The sequence below is a fragment of the Myodes glareolus genome, chromosome 5, assembly GCF_982192425.1.
Source record: "Myodes glareolus chromosome 5, mMyoGla1.1, whole genome shotgun sequence".
Classification (NCBI taxonomy): Eukaryota; Metazoa; Chordata; class Mammalia; order Rodentia; family Cricetidae; genus Myodes; species Myodes glareolus.
The window spans coordinates 88,082,241-88,101,166 of NC_142030.1; the positions used below are offsets into that span (position 1 = coordinate 88,082,241).

General features: G+C 50.9%; 1 protein-coding gene across 6 annotated transcripts; it reads right to left on the bottom strand.

The window, feature by feature from the left end:
- Window positions 1-392: 392 nt before the first annotated feature.
- Tmem9 (transmembrane protein 9) lies at window positions 393-18,917 on the bottom strand. 6 transcript variants are annotated; one of them, XM_048430907.3, is made up of 6 exons: window positions 18,811-18,917; window positions 18,279-18,389; window positions 17,175-17,266; window positions 11,031-11,139; window positions 8,220-8,351; window positions 393-1,424 (listed from the first exon to the last, which is right to left on the bottom strand). In XM_048430907.3, the coding sequence occupies exons 2-6, from the start codon at window positions 18,351-18,353 to the stop codon at window positions 1,272-1,274; spliced, it is 561 nt and encodes a 186-aa protein (XP_048286864.2). In that variant the 5' UTR covers window positions 18,354-18,389; window positions 18,811-18,917; the 3' UTR covers window positions 393-1,271. The 6 variants fall into 6 exon arrangements, with proteins under 6 accessions (XP_048286864.2, XP_048286866.2, XP_048286863.2 ...); XM_048430909.3 differs by having other exon boundaries at window positions 18,288-18,389; window positions 18,811-18,915; XM_048430906.3 differs by lacking the exon at window positions 18,811-18,917 and adding an exon at window positions 18,630-18,779.
- Window positions 18,918-18,926: the final 9 nt, after the last annotated feature.

Below are 18,926 nucleotides of genomic sequence, written 5' to 3' on the forward strand. Positions count from 1 at the left end.
TGCTGGGATTAAAGGTGTGCACCACCAACGCCCAGCGGGCACACTTTTCTTGACCACCCTCTTAGTCCTTCCCCTATCTGGATTTCGCTTGAGGACATTTTGCAAGGAACACCATTCAGTGTACCGGGAGGGTATGAGAGTCATCAGGCAGGTACTGTGATGTTTCAAAGGTGGAGCAAACACAACTTCCAGGGACCAGTTCACCATGTCTCCTTGTGGGTCTCCCTGTGGTATGCACATGTACCGGCAGTACCCTAGCAGGTGACAGAGTCTACCCTGGCTTTGCGAGGCTCTGCCTCTGCCTGAACCCACCTACGACAATGCTCTGTCCCCTATATGGGACAGCACACCTAACAGGATCACTTGTAAGACACATTCTACGACTCTCCATATCCTTTGAAATTTAGGGTATTTGAGAAATAAAACAATTTAATGGCTTCCTTGATTTACAGACAACAGAAAGACAAACACTTCTCTCCATGCATGGTACAATGAAATCCCAGAGACAAGAGGCCATCTAAGGACAGGGGCCATGGTATTCCAGTCCCCTTCTGCTCAGCTCCCTGTCATAGGGTTCACCTTGATGGCTCAGCAGCTGCAGTCACTGGGAAGAGATGGGAGGCTGCATGGCCTCCTGAGACATGAGAAGGGTGACAGTCGCTGAGTATGCTGGCATGCCGGGGCACTGCCATGCACTGGTGGACCAGGAGTCAAGGAGAGGGAAGGAGGCTTCCAGGTGGGTTCTGGAGACCACCATGGGCTCAGTGGCACCAGAACAGTTCCTGAGGCTGGGTCCAGGCCAAGTAGGAGCTAAAGTACTGGCACCGGAGGAAGTGGGAATGAGGACACAGCACCCTGGAGCACAGGTTCAGTGCTGGGTATCCAGAGTTCTTGATGACACAGTTCTATCTCCCAAAGGGCAGAAAGACTCCCCGAGATGAGGAGCTGGGAGGAGCGGAGAAGATAGAACAAGGAGGCTGAATTCTACCCAGTCTCGTGGTCACCTCATTCATTTCTATTACCTTCTGCCTTGCCTTCCCACCCTTCCACCCCAGAGACCTAGAGAGATACTAGAGACCAGAGACCTAACCACACTCCCTAGTCATAACAGTCGAGTGTACTGCTAGAGAGGGAGAAGGGCAGATGCCAGGGGCTTTTGAAGGGAAGACCCAGGGAAACTGGAATGAGGGAAGGGAACTGGTCATTTGCTCTGTCCAGCCCCAGAAGCTGGCAGCCATGACCTGGCTCCCGGATACAAACATGCCGGTCATCTAACTGAGCATCTTGTGCCGGTCGAAGACTGTCTTCCTCTGCTCCTGCACCTGAAGCTTCCATCGCTGCTGAGCGCCTTCCACTCGCTCCAGGACAGTGTTTGCTCGGGGTCCTCCAATGGATGCAGCTGTTGCTGCCACGGAGCGTGCATCCTGCAGTAGAAAGAGAAAGGAAGTGAGTGACCTGGCATGAGGAGGGCTGGGTCCGAGCCTGGATCTTTAAAGGGTGGTATAGAACTCCATCAGCACCTTTAAAGTCTGAGTTCCACAAGTGCTGTGGGCTTCATGAGGGCCATTCCTTGTCATCTGCAGACCTTAACAGTGTGTGTGAGAGAGACCAGAAAAGTTGGAGTGTCTTCAAGAATCAGAAGGAGCATTTTCTGAGGCTCTAGCTATCCCAGCAGGGCTGGCTCAAGTCTAGGTACCATCTTAACCCCACAGGCTCACTCCAAAGTCTGAGAAGAAGTACTTGGTATTGGTTTCAAGACCTCACTTATACAGCCCAAGGCTTCAATGCTATGTACCCAAAGGCACAGGGCTGGTACTAGGCTATGTAACTCCCCTACCTGTCCTAGTGCCTAGGGAACACAGGAAGGCCAGGGACCAGGGCCTGGCTACCCAGAGATGGCTCCCTCTTTTCCAGGTAGGGGAGGGGCCCGTTAAGGAGACAGCACAGATCGCAGCTGCAGGGTCTCTTGGAGATGATAGTTGGACGGACGGACAGACAGACACAAGACATACATACATGCATGCACATACGCACACACACCAAGCTTGCTTCCCCTGGGAAAGAGAAGATGGGCCAACATTCAGAGCCTGGTAGGGGTGGGAATTTGGGATTCAAGACCAGTGTTCCCATGGCAGGGCTGCTGTGACCATGGCCTGCTTGGCAGCCCTGCTCCTCCTTAGCCTGTCTCCCTGCTCCCCCTTCCCCTTTGCTCCCAGGCCCACTTCACTGCTGTCGTCAACCTTCCCGTAATTACTACTCCTCTGCCTCTGAAGCTCCAGAGCCCATGCATTTCCTGCAGGACCCGAAGTTGATCTTTGGGGGAGAATTAGAGCCGAGGGCCAGGCCCACAGCCCATGGGGATTTCCTCCTTAGCTCTCCCCGCCTCTCATCTCCCGCCACATATCTCTTAAAGGATTAGTGCACCCCTCTAAGCCCAGAGCCGCCCAGTAAATGCAACTTTGCTTCTAATGCCCCAAGCTGGCATAGCTTCTGTCGCCACACGGCTGCCAGGCTGGAGAGCAGGGCGGAGCAGGAAGGTATAGACAATCTGGCAGTGCAGAGGGAGAGGTGGCTTGCAAAGGGGCTGGAATCGTCTTATCCTTGAAGCACAGTGCTGGGCGATTTGTCTTGAGCTCACTTGTTTCTAGGTGACTTAGAGATAGTCCCCTGGGAATCCCTGACCAAGACCCTACGTGGGGCATCACTGGCAGGCCAGGTAAGGCCCAGGCCTTACCTGGTAGCTAGCCAGGCCCAGCTACCTAGGAAGCGGAAGCAGGAGGCTAGCAAGTTTACGGCCAGTAGGGACAACTTAGTGAGATGATGTCTCAGGATAACCCATGTTTAAAGAACTAGGGATAGGTCTGGGTAGTAAATAAAGCACTTGCTGAGCATCTGTGAGGTTGCAGGTACAATTTCTAGCAACACACTAAAACCAAAAAGCGAACCCAAACAAAAACCCTAGTCATGTTTCACAGACCCCCTTAGTGACCTAAAGTGCTTGAATACCATACGTGACTAGTGGAGGTGCCTGTCACAGCGAGACCCATATGTCAAGTGAACTGGCAAGCACAGAATGGGGCTCAAGGGGCCTTCTCTCTGGGAGTTCAGCACGGGGGTGTTGACTTAAACAAACCTGGCTTGGACCCCGACCAGACACATAACCTTAGGTGAGTCACCTCTCAGAACCAATCTCTCTATATACAGGATGGGCACTGAGGCCGTCGCAGTCACACAGTGAATGCAGAAACTTGGTCAGCATCTGGAGACGGTAAACATTCCAGTTCAGTGCGAGGAGTCTCAAATGCTGGTTCAGAGATCCACCAGCATTTGAGGGGACCTGCCAGCAAATGGGGCAGGGAAAGAGGTTAAAGCAGGCAGACGACTGCCAGGCAGGCTGCTTCTGAAGAGTCACCATGGCTAACTTCAGACTCTGCTCCTCTCCAGGTGCCTGCACTGCCTGAGTGGCCGTAAGAACACAGCTTGGCTCAGAATGGTCTTAGCACGGATGTGGGGTTTGGGTAGGTACTAAAGGACGAGCAGTCTAGGAAACAGCTGGCCTACCGGGACCCCAAACCAGCACTGGGAGCCTGAGGGGCTGCTTTCCTCCCCAGTCCTACTCTTGTTCATTCTAGGACCAGTGTTGCTCTGGAGGCCTCTGGCAAATGAGTACCGGGATGTGAAGCTGGGAGGGCAGGACTAGGGGCACCTGGGGCAGAGCGGAGTTGGTGGGAGGCAGTAGTGCCACTCTTGGGCTGTGTGAGGAAATGGGAGCCAGGGGAGAGCCAGAGCAGGGCATGAAGGGAGCGTGTTACATGACTCACCGTGGCTTTACCACAGCTCCACTTGTGAGTGTGCATACCAAGTCTCAGCCAACAACTCCCAAGTGGCAGAAAGCTGCTATTGAGAGGCTCCATGTCCCCATGGCTAATAGTCTGATGGAAAGGTATTAGAGCATCCATATCTGTTCCCAAGAAGACCCACGGAGGGCCTCACCCCTGCCTGTTCAGCAGTAGAGTTGGCAGGTGGGCAGGAGTGGGTGGGTGGGGGGCAAGGCAAGAAATTCATCACCTCTAACCCTTCTCCCTATAGGGCTGGGTCTGAGAAATGCAGGGAGGCAGAGGAGAGTTAGGGGCAGGTAGATGGAGCTCCTACCACACTGGTACATGGATAGGAATGATTCCCTAAAGGTCCCCAGGAAACCAGACCAATTAGACCCTGACAAGCATACGCCACATATACCAGGATCTTTCCCAGGCACTTCACAGGGCTTAATCCTAGGCTCATCTACTGGCAAACAGTTAATGTCACCTCCATCTTACATACAAAGCAACTTAGACTCTGAAGGAGGAATCACCTTGCCGCCCAAGGTCACATTTCAACTTGCAAAGCTCCCCGTATTTACTGTCTTAGGACTCAATAGCGTCTGTCCTTGGCTGGCTTTTCCCAAGAGGAAATTATATGGACATCCAAAGGACCAGGCACAACTCAGGCCGGAGTCGGCTCAAAGACTGGTGACGTGGTGAGAGCGCTGACGCCGAGGTAGGAGCTACTGTGTCTGCTCCAGGTTTGGGAAACTCCCTGAGATCTGTAGCAAGGACATGAGTGGCAGAGCTGGGACCCCACTAGAACTACCCAACCACAAGATGTTCTAGAAGAGTCCACTGAATGGCACACCTTCCTAGTCTACTATCAGGGGGAGGGACCATCTGAGCAGTCTGCACCAGTGTCTTCTAGACCCCGGGGGACCCAGGGTTCTCGGCTCCCACTGCGCAACCATTCTCCGGGAGCCCTGGCTTCCTCTTCGTCTAGCCCTCCATATCCTTAGGTCCACCATCCTTGTTTTTCTGGCTTCCACGTACACCCCCTCCCACAGATCTTAGAAATGACTCTCTCCATGGCCCCCACCGGGGTGAGAACTTTGAAGACCCTGTCAGAGCTCAGGGGAGAGTGGCGGAGACAGCTAGCGCCTCAGAGAAACCCTTACTTCTCGCTCTTCAAAGGGGGCCTTCTGCACATCTAAAACAGCTCTGTTGCCGTTTCTGTCCCCACAAACATACTGGCTTCCTCCTTTCAAAGGGCGTCTGAGCCCAGGGATTAGGCCTAATGCCACTGGAATCCAGGGAGGCAGCGCCCAGCAGTCAGGCCCACTGAGGCTCTGCCAGCGCTTTCAAAGGGAACACAGCAGGCTTTTATCTCCTGCGGACCGAGGTGCCCTGTGGGGGGGATGCCTCCCTTTCTTTGCCAGGCTTCCAGCTCCTACCTACAATCAGTGGGGTGATGGAGCTAAGGAGTGCCCAATCTTGACACACTCTGGCTATCAAATCTCTGCCTGGGACCCAGGCTCCTGGGAGAGGGGAAGGGAAGTCCCTGAGGCCAGGACACAGTTCTTTCCAAGGCCACTGGCTGTATAAGCTCCTCTGACCTTACAAGGAACCCCTAGGGCTCACTTCAATTTTCTCTTTTTTCTACTTTTTCTTTCTCTGGGTCAGGAGAGGCCTTCCCCTTAAGGAAACACTGCCAGGGCCACAAATCAGCCCAGAGCCATGGCCAAGGACCTGGCTCTGTAGTTGCTCAGAAGGCGACCATGGGGACCGTCCTCAGGTGCACTGACTGTGGAGAAGATGAACTGACCCTCACCATCCCTGCCTAGATTTGTCACAGGCCTTGTAAGAAGGCACCTTAGGCCATTTCCAGCTCAGGCCCCACCACCCTCCCTGACAAGGCATAGTACTCCCTCTCTCCCATCAGTCTTCTGAGTTGTAGGCAAAGCCCCACTCTGCTGGAAGCCTTCCCTCCAGGGACCTCTTTTACTAAAGCTAGACCTTAAAGAGGATTTCCCCAAAGTGCCTAGCTTCACCAAAGACTGTCACCCCACAAGATCATCTTAACTGCCTGCCTTTGTGGCCCTGGCCCAGTCAACTGGTTTTGGCTATCTTGGGGCTGAGGCCGGTGGACAGGTCAAAAGTCTTAGTAGATCTCAGCACAGTACCGCCTGGCCTGCAGGATTTCAGAACACAGCAGGGGAGGATGGGCGCTGCTGAACCACAGGCACCTACGCCTGGACACTGTGCGGATGATAGGAAGGCAGGGATGGGGCAGGGGCATGGACACTGTGCGGATGACAGGAAGGCAGGGGATGGGGCAGGGATTACATGTAAGAACACTGCATTTCCTGGCCCTCTTTGAGGGTGCTCATTCTGAAACTGATCCTGCACACCCACCCTACCCCAAACCCCAAGAGTTGGACCAACCAGAACAAGTTGACTTCAGGTCAGAGTCGCCAAGAAATGAAATACAATGTTCTATGACTCTTAGAAGCCTTGGGTAGGACACAAGGGGTCCTCTACAGATGGGAAATGAGCTCACAAACTCTGCCTTCAGTCTGCAGTGACAGTTCTCTGCAGCCCTTATGGCTAGGTAGCAATCCTCCTTAGAGATTCCTTCCCAGCAGGCCAGACATGCAGGCAGAAGCCTCTACTGTGATTCAGGTCCTGTTCCTGGGACCTGACCACATCCTTAGGGCTCTCCATAGACAGGCTCCAAGGGAGGAGCACCTAGGTCTCTTGGACGAGGGGAAGCCTAGGCTCAGACGTAGAGACGGCAAACTACCCTTCCCTGGCTCCATATCTAGGACGGCAGGAGACATAGCAAGGCCATGCCCAAGAGCCACACATTCCTAGGGAATCATGGCGCAAGCTGTGTAATCATCGGCTGCATCTCTCAATTATTCCCCGGCCAGGACTGCAATTACCACATTACCCCTAATCGCCCCATGTTTATTAGTGATGCTGTCTCCTATCAGAGCTGCTATTACTCTACATTAATAACTGGGTAGGCAAGCAAGCTTTCCTCCCAAGCATAGACCACCCAACTGTCAGGGCCACCACCTCCCAAGCCCCACCACCTCCCTAGCCCCACCTCCAGGGCGGTGAGGCTCCTCACCTCTGCTCCACCTTTGGACAAATCCATGCCAGCAGGAGGCTGGTGGGAGTGGCAAGCTCCCAGTGCCTACTTACTGTCCTCATCCTCATCCTTTTCCTTTTGGTCTAGTCTGGTCCAGACCCCACCACCTGGGAAGCTGCACACAGACCCACAGTCTCAGGGTCCGTACTGTGGATTTGAACTTGCCTTTTCTTGTCTCCAATCAAGAACTTTAAAATGTCTAAAACTGCAGTTGCCTAGAGCAGCTTGGCCTAGGCCTGGTCACCTCTACTGATCTACAACGTATTAAAGGGAGCGCTCCTCTCTGTCACTCAACTGTGTAAGGACCGACATGGTCCTGTTAAATAGCCCACTCCAATCTGCAGGCTCTGCCGCTTCCTGGGCCAAGTTCTTCTCTCCAAGTATCTGAAGGCAGCAGGCATGTTTCGTCTTTTCTTTCTTCTTTAAACTAGCCAGTCATCTTCCAGTTTCTGTGAAGAACTCTCCCAGGTGTCAGCTGCCATGGCTGAGGCACATTCCCACTGTGTACTCATTTGGATGTGTCTAGGTTCCCGTACCAAACCCTACTCTCTGACAGAGTGTAGTATCTTTCAGCAACGAGGCCTCAGGGGCAGAGCACAGGGACAGAGCGCAGGGACACTTTCCCTTGGGCAGGTATATAGGCAGCCTGGTGCAGTGGTTCCCATTTCCTTACCACAGAAAGACAAAACCCTTCACTAGCCTTTATTCTGGCAATTACGGCCTTCATTAATCTGGCTGGACTTCCCGGCCAGCTCTGCTTGACACTACTCTAGAAACCCAAATTCTGCATTTGTGCACGGAGGTGCTGGAGTATCACCCACCTGGCCCCTCTAGCTGCTGAGAGCCTGTCTCTGCCTTCAGCCCTCAAAGCCAAGCTTTGAAGTGAGCAAGCACTTGACAGATGTTTGTAGAATCCCTGAACAAAAGAATAAACCTACCGCCTCCAAGTCCCCTATATACTTGTCGCCAATCGGAGTAGCCAGCATAGCACATGTACCTACATACCACAGGCCCTGGGTGGACCACCCTCTTTGCCCCAGCCTAGTGACACCATGTACTGACCAGGTGCCAGGGAAGTTGAGGGCACCTACTCCATCTGGAAGGGCAAAGGGTGATTTGCTGTTGTATTTTAGCGAAGCATGGGAAAATGGACAGGGAAAAGCAACCTGAAGATGACAGGGGCGGGGAGGAAGAGCATCCCTACTCTAGGGCTTAGCCTAGCAACCTACAAGCTGGGAGCCCAGGGCCATGGTTACCTCATTTTCCTCTTCATTGTGCAGCTGTTCAGTATAAGCATCTGGCTTTCGAATCAAGGGATCCACCAGCATCAGGAAGGCCATGTAGAGTAAGAGCGCCCCTACCACAGACAGGTAGATGACAATGATGACCTAAAAGAAAGATCAGCCTTATTCTGTGATCCAGCATTCGATCAGGACTCCATTTCTAGTCTTACATCCATGTTGGCTGTGGGTGACCATTAAGTTAGACACTGGTCCTGTGAAGTCATATGGGTCTGGAAGGAAGGAGAAATGGCCCACGCCACAGGCTCTATGCTAGCCCAAGACTGTTCTATGACAAGGAACATTCCAGCAGGCACCACGATGACAGAAGCAGAAGCCTGCTGCTGGATACCCAAAAAGTTCCAAAGTAAGAAGGGTCAGTCAGCTCTATAAAGAGTCTACATAAAGGAGCAGAGAAGCTCATGAGAAGCTAGAGCAAGGACCAGCTCAGAAAGCCAGAGCAGAGACCAATCTCAGACTGGCAAGATGGGAATGGGGCAGCCTGTGTCCTGAAAAGGTGTGCTGGTCTGTGCATAGAGCATCATTATGCAGGGATGGGAGAATAGCAAGAGGCTGCACCCTGAGGGCCAAGGGTGGGAAAGGCATCTTTAGGTGACTACTTCACCCACCTCCCAAGCTAGAGTAATTGTGTCTTATGGAAAGAACAGATTCAGGCCAGCAAGATGGCTTAGCAGAGAAAGGTGCTTGCCACCAAGCTGGGTGACTGAGTTTGATCTCTAGGACCTACATGGTGGGAAGAACTGACTCTCATAAGTTGTTCTATGACCTCCAGATGTGTGCTGTGATATGTGTACTCCCAAACATAATTTTGTTTCTTTTTGTTTTCTGAGACAGTGTTTGTCTGTGTAGCTCTAGCTGTCCTGGAATTCACTCTGTAGACCAGGCTGGATTAAAACTCACAGAGATCTGCCTGCCTCTGCCTCCAGAGTGTTGGCATTAAAGGTGTGCGCCACCACCATCAGGCTTAAAGAGTTAAAAATTGAATAAAAAAATTAAAGGGCAGATTCAATCAGACTAAGAATTCAGTGTGAAGTATGGGTATTTGATGTATTTTAGTGAGGCCCCTACATGACATCCAGCACTCATGGTCTCTCTACTGAGCCACTAATCCCTCAGTTATTAGAACCACAGAAGCACCTTCACTCAGCCTGAAAAGGCCCTGAGTGGCTGTGATCACCATACAAGGCCAAAGAACTCACCCATGACCACAGTCAATGGTAGAGATGAAACTCGGACCTGGCTTTGCTGACTCCACCTCAAATGCCTAGCCATTGCTGGTTTCTGATCCCAGTGATGTCCCTGACTATAAAAAAGGGGTCTGAAAACCAACCTACCCACTATGGGGGCTGAGAAGACGGCTCGGTCAGTCAAGTGCTTGCTGTGTATGCTTGAGGACATGAGTTTAATTCCCCAGAATCGGCATTTAAACAAATAACCAGGCATGATGGTGTGTGCCTATGTGCTCGGTGCTGGGGAGGAGAGACGGGGCTTGCTGGCCAGTTCATCGGCTGAATTGGTAAGCCCCAGGTTCTGTCTCAAAAGACAATGCAGAAAATCATTGAGGAAGACACCCAAAGTTTACCCCTGACCTCCACACGCACATGGGTACACATAGAAAATGGCAAATCTTAAACTTTTTAGATTGATTCTCAGCTTCATCAAAAGCCAAGTTCAACTGGATTCACTTGCTCCTGAACTGGGGCAGCAGCTGCTGTGTTCAGGCCCCTTTAACAAGGTGAACACTCCAAACTATTGCCTACACCCAAGACGGGGCAAGAAGAAGGCAGACGGTGAATGTGCTTGGGGCTCCTAGGTAGAGAGAAATGAGAGGGGTTGGGAGTTTGTGCTCATACGGTTCCACACAGGGAGGAGGTGACACTGGGCTCTGAACTGGGCATCTAGATGGTCTCTAGAGGGTGGCACCTATAAAGGAAGTTCAGAACCAGGGAACTGGCTCAGGAGAGGCTCACCTCAGACAGGAGGGTGAACCTGCACAGACTGACAGGGCCAGGGGAGGGCAGATAGCCATTTGCTAGGTAAATGGGGGTGGGAGGGCAGTATAAGGAGTTGCAGTCCAGAAAAGACAGGGAGGAGGGCAGTGTGAAGACTACCTTCCTTTTAAACACTCCGCAAAAGCAAGAGCCCAAGGGAGGATTTTGTATCTCTGAACTAGATGAGTTATTTCTGATGCTATTTCTCGACTTGTTGCAGGACAAGCCTAAGAGGGCTGGCTTTGTGATCTCTAGACAAGATCTGATGAGTCCTGCTTAGCGGCAGAAGGATGGACAAGGCCTTTGTGGCACCCTTCTTCATTCCCTGGGCGGTGGCCATGTCTATCACTTCTGCCTTCAATTCACCCAGATGGTTAACAAAGACGAGGTTCAGAAAAAAGCAGAAGACCAGAGTCTGATGTCCAGTACATCAAGTGGTCATAGAGGCTGTCTCCAGGAGGCTGACATCATCTTCAATCACCTGCAAGCTCCCTAGGAGTCCACTTCAACTCCCAGCACCACGCATCAAACCCAAATAGTCAGGCACCCAGAGATGGACCAGCATCCTCTCTCTAGAGGAAATACGGAATCTCAAGCAGCGATGAGTTCTCATTTCTCACCACAGAGGAGCCACTGCAGAGATGTCAGGAAGCCCATCTCTCAGGCCCACCCAAAGGGGTAGGAATTGGGCCCCATGTCTGCATATTGGCTTTGGAATGTTAACAGAAGTCATGGGACGGGGCACATGTATGCAGTCCCCAAGCCCTGGCAGTACCTTGATGGTGGTGGTGCTTCGTTCCTCGTACCTGCACTCGCAGAGCAGGCAGTAGGCTTCCACATCGTGGCCAGGCACCGGCATGGGCTCCACCACATGCAGGCAGTTGCTGAAACATAAAGAGACAGGGCTGCTGATGGTTCTCATGCCTTGGGGTCCAGCAAGCAGGTGACAGGGTGCTGAAGAGGTAGAAGAGCCCGTAGGTAGGCACTGTCAGGAAGGGCAGAACCTCTTTCCCAGCCAACAGCCTCCTTCCTTCCTGGTCACTGTCCAGCAAATCTCAAAGCCCCACCCTCAGCCGCCTTCTCCTCTTGTGCTGGTTCCCCTGGAGGCTTCATCTGTTCCAGCAGGTTGCACTTAACTCATGGGTCTCCAATCTGAATCTCTTCTATGGCCTTCTATGCTATCATGTACTCCTTAGGTCCACTGATGGCTGTGATCACCATCTGACCGCCCCAGAGGAGCCATAAATGCACATTTGTGCACTCTGCCCCCGGTCCTCAGTCTTGCACACTGGCTAAGGGACACGCACTTCCGAGGCAGGGATAGCAGACAAGAAACTTGCAGCACCTCTTCTGCCAGCCAAGTCAAACCTGGGAGTCCTCTGTGACAATACTTATTCTTCACCTGCATAGCCTCCACATACCCATGATTTTCTTCCTAAAAAGTCTAAACTCCATCTTCTCTGTCCCCTCCCACTGGCATACCTCAGCTGAAGTGCTCATGGTCATCCCCTGGCAAAGTTCAGCTCTTTGGCCCTGCCTAGAACTACCTTCCCATGGTGGCCAAGTAGTGTGGGAGGTCCTTCTGTCTGTATGTTGCTTTTATTGGTTAATGAATAAAGAACTGCTTTGAGCCTATGGCAGGGAAGAACAGAACTAGGCGGGGAAAACTAAACTGAATGCTGGGAGAAAGGAGGTGGAGTCAGAGAGAAGCGATAAAGCTGCCAGAGACAGATGCTGGAAACTTCAGTCGGTAAATCACTGTTGCATGGCGATACACAGATTCATAGAAATGGGCTAATTTAATATGTAAGAGATTAGCCAATAAGAAGCTAGAACTAATGGGCCAGGCAGTGATTTAATTAATACAGTTTCTGTGTGATTATTTCGAGTCTAAGCTAGCTGGGTGGCCAGGAACCAACAAGCAAGCTCCCTTCTCCAACAGCCAAGTGACAGTACCAAGTGACCATACCAAAATGGGTCTCCTGTCACATCATCCTTCAACTTAAAACCAACCAGTGCCTCCCTAGCTCATCCAAGGCCTAGGCAAACAAACTGTTCCATCAGGGCTTCACAGCCTCTCTCAGGCCCTACCCACAGCCCAATCTGCCACTCTCCCCACCCCACCTTAGAGCCAAGCTGACCTGTGACTGTTCTCAGAAGAGTCACACGAAGAGTGGACTGTGTGGTTCATGCATATCCTTCTCCACACAGATGATTCAGCCCGAAGGTTTGACCTCCCATTCACACTGCCAGTTAACCTGCTTCATCCCCACCACACAGCTCCTAACCTGTGATCTGTACTATTCCACCCAGTGGATGCTGAAATCCCATGAAAACAGAAGTTTTATCGACACGTCTCCATATCTCTTGTGTTGAGCATGGCGCTAGCCAGGGCTCAATGAGTGAGTGCCAAACCCATCACACGCTGAGTGAGAGCACCCAGCACCCACTGTCACCAGCAGCGCTCCTGAGCAATGCAGGCAGGTTTTGCACTGAAATGAAGGAAACAATCCCAGGACAGCAAAGGTGGCAGCCTCACCATGCTTGTGAGGCTCTGGCCAAGAACCTGTGGTTGACTCAGTCTCAGCCGGACTTGAGCCAGTCTGTGCAGCTGGGTCTCATTCCCAGACTTCCTGGGATCTGCGGATTTCTAACCAAAAGATCCCAAAGGAAAACTACTATCACTGGGAAGAAAATAAGCTCCTCTGAGGTTCAAAGACGGGAACCAGGCATCGTGGGTATATTAGTCCGCCTGCTACTGTGTGTCCCCTGTCCTCTCGTGTGGGACATTGTGGTTAAAACATGGAGACCCAAGTCACTTTAAAAAGGTTCCTCTAGCGCTAATGAAAGTTCTGCAGAAGGCATGCATGGCTTCCTGAATACAATCAGGCTTGATAGTCCAAGCTGTCAGGCTGGGTTTCTGGAAGGCACCAAGGATACGCAAGAACAGGCACTGACACAAGAATGGAAGATCTTTCAGAGTCTCTGCTTCTCCTCAAGTCCAGCATGCGACCCCTACCAGTTCTCTAAACCTCCGAAGATCCTGGTTCCACCTCTGGGAAACAGCTCTAACACTCTATCCCCTACAGCAGGAATAGGTGCCTCTTTGCTGTACTTCAGGGTACTGCTTCTAGGCCCTGAACATTGCCTTCTCTGAGCATTGCCCACAGACAGATAAGACCATTGGTCATCACGTGCCAGAATCGGTGGTGCACACCTATAATCCCAGTGCCCAGGAATGAAGGCCAGGGCATCTTGAGTTCAAGGCTGTCCTGAGCTATGTGAGACTGTCTACAAAAACTAAAGCACACAAACAAACATTAATCTCTCATCATTCCTGCCCAGAGTGAATGTTGCCTTCCCTTCTCCAGCAAATTAAGCTTTTTGGGCCTTCCTTCCTGAGTTACACGGGACTCTGGGTCGGAAGGGCTACTACTATATGGCTACCATGGGCACTGTGAAAGCCCCTAGGAGTCCAAAGTGTAGTGTTAGGAAGCCATCTTTTGTTCTTCAATTTGGGATCTTGGTGCCCAGGGAAACAGGCTGCAGGAGGGTACGGGGAACAGTATAAGAAGGTGAAATACTTCTGTCCTTTCTGGTTCCCTAGAGAGCCACTGAAATCCTATATACTTTTTGCTTTCCTAAGAAAGACTTTCATTTACCTTCTGGGGCTGGGTAGGGAACATTGGGGGAAGAACGGGAAAGAGGAAGACAAGCTGGGTATAATTCTCCACTCTTCTACTTAAACTGTAATATCTTAACCTCTCTGGCCTCAGTTTCTTCATTGATTATAGAAGCTAAGCTTGATTGGTGTCTTTCCAACTGTGCCCTTTTGGGTAGCACTAGAAATTCCACGTAGGAGGCGGGTGGTAGGTAAGGAAGGGTTTGCAGAGCCTCTCTGTCAGTGCGGTTCTGATTTCACACCTCACAAAGTTTGTGTTTCCCTAACAGATCGTGTGTGTAGAAGGATCCTACTTTAACAAGCCAACCTTGGGACGTGTAGTTGCAACATTTAACAAAGCCAAGAGGGCTTTTTTACATGCCTGTGATTATATACTTTCAACACTACATGGCATAATGCCAGCAACACAGGAATACACACAGCTGTGACACCAGCAGGGAACCCATGAGACATAGGACCTGAAGACTCAAAAAGATCTCTAGTTCTAGCCCTACCACTAAGATGCCAGGAACAATGCCAATCCACACTCCACCAAGGGACGCTGAGCAACTATGTGATGGCTCTCAGGCCCTAAAACCCTGGGGTCTCACGGCCAAGCTTCAGCGTCTACCTAACATCCTAACATCTGTCATGGGACTGCTCTGACCTAAGGTCCCTCAAGGGAGACTGCTCAGCAGACAGCTCCGGAGTCTGCCCCTAAAGGGGAGAGACTACAGCTGGAAAGGTTTAGGCTGGACCCCATTCTCTAGGCAAGCAAGCTTGGAATTCCAAGACATCTTAAAACCCCAAGACAGTGTTGCTAAAATTCGCATTAGCAGAATTTGCATGTGTGAAGGAAGTGGAGTCAGTGTAGTGTCTTTGCTGATGACAGGAAACCATTGGGGTCCCTCCCAGACCTCCATTATTTTAACACCACCAGGTCAATAGAAGCACAAAAATTAGACTAGTGCTTCAGAAGGGGTGTAACATGAGGGGGCCTGTTTGTGTTTTTCTGTCCTGCCCGGCCCCCCAGCTGTTTAGTCCCAGAGAAAAATCACACTGAGATCTCTATAAGTTATAAAGCTGATTGGCCCATTAGCTCTAGCCTCTTACTGGCTAACTCTCATATCTTGATTAACCCATTTTTCACAAAAGTGGTGCGGGAAAAGTGTCTGTATTCTGTCAATCATGTTTTAAATAAACGCTGAATGGCCAGGCAGGAGGTGTAGGTGGGAAACCCAGACAGGAAGTGGAAATGATGCAAGGAGAGCAGGAGGAATTCTAGGGAGGAGGAAGCTGATTCCCCGACTCCTGCCCAGATCACCGAAGCAGCAGGATGTGAGCTGCCCTACTGAAAAAGGTACTGAGCCATATGGCTAAAATAGATCAGAAAAATGGGTTAATCAAGATGTGAGAGTTAGCTAATAAGTAGCCAGACCTAATGGGCCAATCAGCATTATAACTTACAGAGTCCTGTGTGTGATTTTTCTCTGGAACTAAACAGCTGGGGAACTGGGCAGGACAAAAAAGACCCTCCCCCCCAACAAACAGGCCCAGCCTTCTCATGCTACAAAGGGGGCCACACTTTCCAGGGCTACAGCATACATTTGACTAACTCTAGGAAGGGATGATATTATTTTTATTATTTTATTATTAACATCAGCTAACATTTATATAGCACTTAGTATGTGCAGGTATCACTCTAAGGGCTATATAAATTGACATAAACACATACTCTTCATACTCAAAGTATTACCACACTTTACTCTCAAGGAAATCAATAAGAGGCTGGAGAGAGGGCTCAGTGGATAAGAGCACCACCTGCTCTTCTCTTCTAGAGGACCTGGGTTTGATCCCAGCACCACTAATCAAAACTTCCTATATAATCTTCCTATATAACCAAAACTTCCAAGGGATTTGATGCCCTCTTCTGGCCTTCACAGGAACTGCATGCACACAGTGACCAGACATACAAGTAGGCAAACACATCCACTCTCATATACAAATACATAATTAAATAAGAATTTAAAAAGTAAATCGAAGCACAGTGGGGATTAAGCAACCTGAAACATGGTTAACAAATGGTAAAGCTAGGCTGGGTCCAGAAAGGCAGAAGCAGAGTCCGTCCATCCACATAGATGATGTCTCAGAGAATCCGGCTGCTCCTGTCTGGAAACTCCCAGGTGTGCTCTGGACAATGGCATCATGGGCACCTCAAGGACTCCAAGCAAAGTTACGCTTCTGACAGACACTACTATATTTGCTGAATCAAAATCCTGGCAAGATAGTGCCAGGACTGCATATTTTCTCAAGGCTCACCTAGCGATGGTTGATATCCAAGTAGCGGCATCCTTGACCCACCCCATTCAACGCCTATGCCTGGATCTTACCCCATGTGTGTCTGACGTCTTCAAGGATGAAGCTTCCCACCCTAAAACTACCAGTACTGGGAATGTTTCCTTCACTCACACTGAGGTCTATTTCCCTGAAGCTTTCATCCACTGGCCTTACGTCTACACTATGAGACTTCCCAATCCTTCCCAGTTCCAATCCTTACCTCTACACTATGAGACCACCCCCATCCTTCTGGTTCCAATCCTTCCCTCTATACTATGAGACCACCCCAAGTCTTCCCGATTCCCAAACGCTCCTTCCCTCAGCACGGCAGCCGTTCTCCCTCTCTTGAACATCCACTGAATGCCCAGGTCTCTCCCTTTGCAGGGAGATAAAAGCTCCTCAAGCTACCCTTCTAGAACACTGGATCTATACCTCCTTTCACTGGTTTTCTCTACCTGAATGAATTCTTGGTTATTTGTGCTTTTGTTTTTAAGTAAGGGGCTAAGAAATGAATTCAAGACCAAAGACACAAGGAACATAATGTAAGATCTTTGTTTGGACCAAAGTCTACGCAATGGCAAAATGGGAACAATAATCTACTCCATTTACCTTAGAAGGCTGCTATCAAACAAGCACAGACTATAGGTAACAGCTTTGCGAAAGCACCGGATGGCGCACACTGCACACCCCTGCCTCTCCTATTCTCTACCACCCTGCTTCACGCCCCAATTTAAGTTTAAAGCAAAACAACGAAATTCAACTTCCTTAGCTGGAATTCAAGATACCCGGCTTTTGTTATCAAGTAGTTAAGGACTTGGTAGGCTCTCCACAGAAACGGGCAACTTATCTCTAGACTAGGAAGTCTAGTAAGCCCTGGTAATTTCAACCAGGCGCTGGAGCAAGCCATTTGCAATGTCTTACCAGTCCTTCTGAGACACATTCTGGTTGTAAATGTGCCCACTGATGTTTCTATACGGCGGACAGATACATTTGCACCGGATATCTTCAGAGCTCTGGAATTTAAGAAAAAAAAAAGAAAAGAAAGAGAAAAAAAAGTAAAATAGCAGGAAGATGCCTGCCTGGGTTCAGATTCTAGTCATGCTAGCAAATTTCCATGTTGTGTCCTGTTCTGTGAGGTATGTATGCTTTTGAATTTTCCCATCCCCAGCTCCCTGAGGACTGGTTCTGGAGAAAGGCTGTCCCATCACAGGGTCCTCAAGATAGGAACCTCTCTGGTAGCAAAAGAAACAGAAGCTGTCTGAGGCTGCCATTCAGGGAGTGGTATGCTTGTGTGCAGAGCACACAGCAAGCCAAGGACAGGCTTCAACCCTGGGGCCCACACTTGTGGATTTTCTGTCCGATGCGGTAGGTGGACAGATTTTCTCCCAATTCTGTCTTAACTTCCTGGGTTAGACCGGGGAATGGGTGAATAAAAAAGGTAGGGTGTTACCGTGAGAAGGCCCCCTCCAGGAATTCCTTAAAGGAAAGAAGCAAGGCCCGCCACTCACGCTCACTTCAGGGTCTTAGTGAGACTCAGAATCTAAGCCCCAGAGAGCATCTAACCCCCACTGCTGGTCCCCTACCCCTAAGGAACAGGAGCAGTCTCAGGAGTCCAGCACAAATCTGGGTCAGGATTGAAGCAAAAGCTCCCATCTGTGCATGTCTTTACACTCAGAGCATTTTACAACATTACATGATTTGATTATTCCCAAACTGAGCGGCAGATTCTGCCACAGCTGTTTTTACTTAGGGAAAAGTAAAACATGGAGAACCTGGGAAACTTCTTTAAACAAACTTTCTTGCTGGTGGGGCATTCCGCCGAGAGCCAGTTTGATCTGAAACCTATGCAGTATGCCCCGAACTCTGTGCTCCCTTCACGCTTAGGAAGGCCTGTAGCTCCCCCCAGGTAAGAGCTTTCTTTCAAGTATGGTCCTCGGGTGGGTGAGGGGCAAGGGAAGCGCTGCGGCTACCTTTGTGGCAGCCCCGCAGGCCCGGGACTAAAGCAACGAGATGCTGCTGGCTCACCTCCCTCACCTTGTTGGCTTGAGCTGGGGGCACCAACAAGCACCCCACCGCAGCCACCAGACACAGCAGCTTCATGTTTATCAGGCGTGTTGAGCCAGCAAGACTAGACGCCTGGGGGATTAAAAAGAAACATGGAGTCGGAAGAAGGGAAGGTGGTCACAAGACAGCCAGCACCCTCGGCCCATTACTGCTTTGCTGGACTAGGGAAGGGGGTCGAGTTCCAGGATTCCTGGGCCAGGTCTAAAGTCCAGCTCTCAGAAGCTTCCCGTGCGCTAGCAGAGGGAGTCTTCTGGGGTTACGACCGCCCGGAGCCCCCAGATCCTGTCAACCAGGCCCTGCTTCGACCCTCACCTCTCCTCCTCCCACCTCTCTGCCTCCACTGCCCCCGTAGCGACGATAGGGCCCAACGAGAAGCCCCGATTCAGACCGCCAAGGGCACCGCACACCCTGCCTAAGGATTTGGGGCGGCTGGGAACCCCCAGTGTCCCTGCGACGCCCCCGCACCCCTCCCCCCAATGCCCGGTCCACCAACCTGCACGCTCCGCCGCAGCCGCCACAGACCAGCAGGCCCCACCCCTCCAGTTTCTATTGGCTGCCAGAGCTGCCGCTCAGTTTAACCCCACTAGTCGCCAAGACAACAAGACCCGC